At 47.4% G+C, this 6,544-nt stretch overlaps 1 protein-coding gene across 4 annotated transcripts in view; it reads right to left on the reverse strand.

The window, feature by feature from the left end:
- KDM6A (lysine demethylase 6A) overlaps positions 1-2,735 on the reverse strand; it is a 238,885-nt gene extending 236,150 nt beyond the window's left edge. For 2 of the 4 annotated variants that reach the window (XM_051984985.1, XM_051984984.1), the window contains exons 1-2: positions 2,340-2,735; positions 2,001-2,064 (exon numbers count right to left, since the gene is read on the reverse strand). In XM_051984985.1, coding sequence (XP_051840945.1) covers positions 2,001-2,064; positions 2,340-2,494 — 219 coding nt within the window. In that variant the 5' untranslated portion in view covers positions 2,495-2,735. The remainder of the gene's footprint in view (positions 1-2,000; positions 2,065-2,339) is intronic. The other 2 variants (XM_051984983.1, XM_051984982.1) reach the window with 1 other exon arrangement.
- Positions 2,736-6,544: the final 3,809 nt, after the last annotated feature.

Genomic DNA, 6,544 nt, shown 5'->3' on the forward strand with positions numbered 1-6,544 from the left:
TTAACTGATTTGGCCAAACTTTTCCTAGTGCAAATAGTTCTTTCAATAATCCATCCTAAAGGACAGGGAAGTGTAACTTCTAAACTGTTGTGAAATTAGTTGCTAAATTGGCACCTGGTTATAATTCAACTATTTTAAACAAAATTTAAAATGTCTACACTGTAAACTTCATAACTTAAGACATTAAAATTTTTTTGTATGATTAAATCTGATATCAGTACTAATCATTAACCGTTTTTCCAGGATACATGTTTACTTCTAATAAAACCTAACTACTAAAAGTTTAAGTACTGTGTACAATATTCTTACCAGGATTTTTTGAAAAGCAATATTTATAGAATGATTACCAACAGCGACCTTATAAAAGCTAGCTAAAATCAGATTCTCTTCTATTTACTTTGAAGACAAAGTTTGTATATGGAAAAATTATTAGTGCTAATCAAAACTCTGTAGGCTAGAATGCTGATTGAAATTCCTCAGAACTAAAATAACAAAAACAAATAGAAAACATGCTAGGTTTTAATTACTAACTTTATAAATGTAACAAGGTTAGGTGTCAAATGCAAAGTTATTAATCACACTATGAAAGAGAACAACATCTCATCGGTGTACTGCCTAATGCACCTACTCTGAGTTTTTAGAGGAAAAAAAAATGAAAGCATACAAATACTCCAAACACGGCTTTAGCCCTGAGATGCAAACTGACGCAGAGACAGATTCTACAGCCTTTGTTCAAATAGCTTACCGATAGGCTACTAAATAGGCTACAGGTTGATAAGGATTCATTAAGCTTATGAATGTTGTTTCCAAGACCAGGAAAGGAGTAAATTATTTGACACTAGTCACTTACAGTTTTTATTAAACACTGTTAAGACTACTCTTCTAGAGAGAAACCTATTCATCGCTACTATTTCTTTCCATGTTTACCTCTTCTCCCTCCCCCCAGCCCGCCCCCCTCACTTTCTCCTCCCACCCCGTCCCGCCATCTTGGGCCGATAGGAGCAGCCATTACTTAACTAAATGACAGGGCCAACAACTTTCCACACAAATAAACAGGCAGCCTAACCCCAAATGTAAGCATGGAGCCCCGGGCAAATAAGACCGTAAAAGAAGCTCCGAAAAGAAAAGACATTCACATGCACCCACATAGACACCACTGCAATATTTCAGTGGCAGCTGGACCCAAAAAAGTAAACACATCACTGAACTTCAGGTAAAACATACACAAAATCGGTCATTGGGAGCAGCTTTAATCCAAACTCTTCTCTGTCTTACACTAAAGTGCAAGGCGCCCAGTCTCTGCAAGCAGGGCCGGGAAAACGCCGGAGTCGAGCTGCGGGCAGCCTTCGCGGCTCCGGGGGCTCGTCTTCTCCACCGGGAGAACATTCATTTCGGTGTATTTACAATCACGAGGCGCGAGGAGCCCAGCTCCTGCACAAATTAACAAGCACCACAACCCTTGGCCCTTCCCCCCCAAATCCACGCCACTCCAGGGCTGGGGTTCGCCCCGAGCCCCGGCTCGGATAACAGGCAGGTTTTTTTTTTTTTTTTTTTTCCACTCGGGCTGAGATCAAGCCCAGGGCTTGGCTCCGGGCCGCCTTCGCCTCGGACTTCAACTACGATGTTCTGGGGGGGAGGGGGAACCGCAGTGAGGGAGGGGGGGACGTCACCACGGGGGGCACCACACTGGGAAAAGACGAGGGGCGGGGGCCCAGGGGACGGAACATTATTTCCTGCCAATCTCTCCCCCGACCATTTCTCGGCGCCCCGAGCTGCCCCCTCCTTCTCCCCAGGCAGCAGGGAGTGGATCCGGGAAGAGAAGGGGGTCGTGGGGGAAGGGGCAGACGAGGTCCGAGGGGGTCCCGCTATCATCCATCTGAGTTCCGGCGGGGGGCGAGCCAGGCCCCGAGTCTCCACACGGCCTCCCCTCCCTAACGCCAGGGAAGGGGTCGGGAAGGAGGATGGGCCGGCTTGTCCGCTCGCTCCCCGGGCTTCCTTACCTTTACCAGCAGGGCCTTCATTCTGGCGCCATCTTCATGAAGCCTCAAAAATCCGAAGAGGCGGCTGCAAGGAAAGACAGTCGGAGAGCGCTTTAGTGTCCCCGAGTCAGCACACCCCCACCTTCACGTTCCCTGGCCGCCGCCCGGGAGGCCCCCGCGGAGGCGGCGGCAGCGATGGCAGCGGCCGGCCGGCCAAGGAGTAAAGGGAGCGGGTCCCGCCGCACACGGCACCGCCGCCTCCAGCCACCCGAAGACAAATCACCAAGTTTCCCCTCCCTCCCACAGAGGGTGAGCGGCGTGGATCCCACGTCCCGAACCAGGCCGGGCCGCGGTCAGTACCTGTCTAGTCCACTGAGCACCTCTCTTTCCTCGGCTGTCAGGCTGGGGAACTCCTCCTCGCTCTCGCCGCTCGCTTTTCCCGCCGCCATTTTCTTTTCCTCATCACCGAAAGCGGCGGTGGCGGCGGTAGCGAGCGACACTCCGCAGGATTTCATGGAAACGCAGCGAATTAACAACTCCCAACAACGAGACCCCCCCGGGCCGGGGCCGCGAACAAAACCCCCCAATCTGCGGGCGGACCGACACACCAACTTTATCGCCGCCTCCGCCTCCTCCACCTTCCTCCTCCTCCACCGCGAACGGCGGCGGCGAGAAATCACAACGCGGCGGCGGCGGTGGCAGGGGCTGCGGACACCCCGAGGGGTCGGGGTCTGGCGACGGCAGCGGAACCCAACACTGGGGTCACATCTCGGGGGTTAGGTGTGGGGCAGCGGCGGGCAGGGACAGCGGGGGAAGCCGGAGAGCGGCGCTGAGGGGCGCCCAGAGGGGATTTGTTGGAGACACAAACTTCCCCGGCACCAGCACAAAGTTGTTGTAATTGTGTCACAGAGCGAACCCCACGCCGCCGCCGTGACCCCCCTCCCTCCCCGCCCGGCCTCAGCATAACCAATCCAGTCCCGTAGTCGGGTCCACGTGACCTTTGTTGACTCACGTCAGCCGCGCCTCGACTCAACTTGCTAGTTCTTCTGACTCCGCCCACCAAGGCCGCCGGCGATTGGTGACGGAGGAACGGGATGGCCCCTGGGCTCAGCCTGTGGTTGGCTCCAGAATGCGTCTGTCCGGGGGAGGGTTGTCAACGTGTACGAACATTATGTTAGGTTGTACTCGTTAAATATACTCGTGAAAAGAATGGAGGGTCCGAACCGTGTCACCTCGGGAGCTGCGGGGGGCTTACGAAGGGAGGGGGCTCGGGAGTAGGCGGGGGTAAGAGGGCGAGGTCCGGGGTGTGAGGGTTCGTCCGCCGTGTGTGTCCAGTTAACGCAGCGGCGGAGGCGGGGCGTCTCCATTCGATTCCCAAGCAATCCAGCGAGCTTCGGGTCTCTCGGGCTACCGCCGCCGTGGCTCCTCCTCGGGTGGCCTCGGAGTTCCTGGGGGCGTGGGTCCGTGGGTGCAGCCGTGCTGGAGAGGGAGGGAGGGAGGAGCCGTCACGGGTTCCCCCTCCCTCGGCGCGAGGCGTTGGCTTTTGGCACCGCTGGGTAATAATGGCTTCCCCAGCGCACACACCCCGGGGCTTGAGCGGGAGGGGGAGGGGAGGGCGCGGCTGCCACCCCACCCAGATGGCCGCGGGGCCCACCCTTGGTCATGCCTGGGGCTCCAAGCTCCCTCAAAAGATGGGATGTGGGTAAAGGGAAATAACCTCTGAGGCGAATGGGAGCCTGGCCGAGTAGCACCGCAAGGAAGCGGACAGCCCGGGTGGGCTCTGCGGGAAGAGTCGCCACCCTGGGTGATCGATGCCAGGCTGGAGGCCGCTGTCTGGTTACGTCAAACGAGCCCAGTTCTACGTCCACCTTTATCATGCACATTCGAGAAATTCTCATTGCTCTGTCACCTCTTAGAGACTAAATGTTGGAATACTGAATGATGAAATGCCCTATTTTTTTCCTTTCCATCTTGGCTCATGCTACGTAATCTTCAAGCAACTCTTCGAGCCCTGGTGGCCTCGGCTGGGGTAGGAACTTCGAGGGGCCGGTCCGGCTGGAGCAGCTCGGGTGATGGGAGACAAGGGAAAATTGTCATTAGAAACTCTGTGCCACACAATAGGATGTTAAGAGCTCGGAAAGACCGTTTCGGCCACTCCACTCCCCATTTCCCCACTTCATTTTACTTAAAAGTGGGAGAAAATGTGACTGAGAAGTTGAGATTTGCCCAAAACTTGGTAGCAACACTAGGATTAGAACCCAGATATATTGACTTGTCCAAGATTCCATTAGGCTTCCCAATAAATAACCCTACTGACAATTATAGCATTTGTGAAGGTGCTGTTTTGATAGCTAATCTTATCTATAAATAAACACCTATAACTTAAAAGACCAAAGTATAATGGGGAGGAAATGGGAAAATAAAGAACAAAAATAAGGCTTACCTTATTTGCCCGATTAAAATAAGCAACACTTGGAAGGTAATCTCTGAGCAAAGATTTTCTTCTAGGTAAGACCTTCAAACATTGATGAGAAGGAAATAGTAAAATAGATTTAATGACCAATAAATTTACCCTTTAATTCCTTACTAAACCTTTTATTTGGCATGTATTTTAATAGGATTCCATGTATTTCAGATACTAACAACAATTGTGTCAATTCTATATTTGGAAAATATAGGGAAAACATTGTTCAGTAGTAGATTTAAGAAATTAATATTAGGTATTAAGTTTTAACATTCTAATTTCATTATAAACATGTGCATATTTCCTCTGATTGTAGAAACTAGACTAATATTCCAGTTTTCCATAGATTATATTTCATATTTGATCTACTATATTTTCTCCACATCTTTTAGTCCTTGTGGTATGTTACATTTCATTTGTATAACTAAGGGGTCTGAGATTCTGCAGATAGATTGAATTGATACATGAGAGTTGGGGTTTGTAACTGCATCTGCAAAAGTCACCATGTGACTGATAAATTGTCTTGGAGACATCTTAAACTTGTGTCCAAAACAGAACTCATTATCTTTTTTTCCGGATCCACCCTTCTTCCAAGCTTCTCTATTTCTGTCAGACATTTGCTATTCTTCATGTCTCATGAGTTTCTTACCTTGACTTGACCTCCACATCTTGTTCTTGCCTACCCAATATATCCAATCAGTTGTCAAATCTTGCCCTTTTCAACCACAATATCACTTGGATCTGATCCCTTCCATCTCTGTTAATACAGCTACCATTTTAGTTCCAGGCCTCAATACTTCTCTAGATGAGGAAATAAAGGCCCTCTGATTAGTCATCCTGCTTTAAATCTAGTATCATCTTCCACATATCTGCCAAAGTGAACATTTTTCCTTAAGAGTTGATCTTACTCTAGTTGAGAGTTTGGTCATAGCCAAATTTTGATATGTGCCTGTTAAAAATTACATCTTCTAATAAATTATATTGTATATCCTTTCCCTTTTCAATGCATATTTTAGGATTAAAAAATAAAACTCCTTTGTTCAGTTTTTACCCTCAAAACACCCCAATTTATCTTTCCTGATTAAATATACATTATTCCCTTATTATACATCAATCCAGCCAACCTGAGCTTCTGGAAATCACACACACGCTGCATTCCCTATCCCATCTCGAAGGTTTAGCATTTCTATTCTTTTCATCCATTCCAGTTCCCAAATCTGGAAAACTCTCTCCTATTGAGATATTAAAATCTTTTTCTCCCTTAAAGACACAACTAAAAGGCTATCTCTTGAGCCTTTTCTGATCCCTGCTATCCCTCCCAAATTGCCATGTATTTAACTTATTTGTATTTGTTTTGTAAGTACATTTATAATGGTTGCCTTCCTCATAAAAATATAACTTCCTTGACAGAAGGGATTGTTTCATTCTTTCAATATTGAGAGGCTAGCCTCAAGTGTTCTTGGCACACAAATTTGACTCCTAATCCACTAAACCAAGCTGTTTCTCCAAATTTCAATAATCCCTACTAATTTCACTTTGTCGGTTCAAGCATTTATTATCTACTATAATTCAAGGTATTATCCTAGGCATTGGATGATGATTCAGTAAGAAGATTCAAAAGGCAAAAAAAAAAAAAAAAAAAATCAGAGTAGACACTGCCCTCAAATAACTTGCATTCTTTGGGGACTAAGACAAAATTATATGCAAAATTAACTTCCAGGAGAGGCAACAGAGTTGGAAGGGGAAGGAAAGACCCAGAAAGGCTTTGCATCTGCGATGGGAGCAGATGTAAAAAGGAAAACATTTCAAGCCTTGAGGAAATAACTATGCATAGGCAGTAAATAGTCAGGATATAAAATGCTGGATATGGGAAATCACAAGTAGAACAGTGTAGTTGGAACATAGCATATGAAATGTCTAAAAAAGTAGAAGTCACATTGTGAAGGATATTTTTTTAATATCCAGAGGAGCTGCATGCAGGATCAGACTGGATGCTAAGAGTTATATCAGGTGGAGAACTTTTTTTCTGTCGAGGGCCACTTGGATATTTATAATATCACTCTTCGGCCATACAAAATTATCACCTTAATTCAAGGAGTGG

The sequence above is a fragment of the Antechinus flavipes genome, chromosome 3 (genome assembly GCF_016432865.1).
Source record: "Antechinus flavipes isolate AdamAnt ecotype Samford, QLD, Australia chromosome 3, AdamAnt_v2, whole genome shotgun sequence".
NCBI classification, from domain to species: Eukaryota; Metazoa; Chordata; class Mammalia; order Dasyuromorphia; family Dasyuridae; genus Antechinus; species Antechinus flavipes.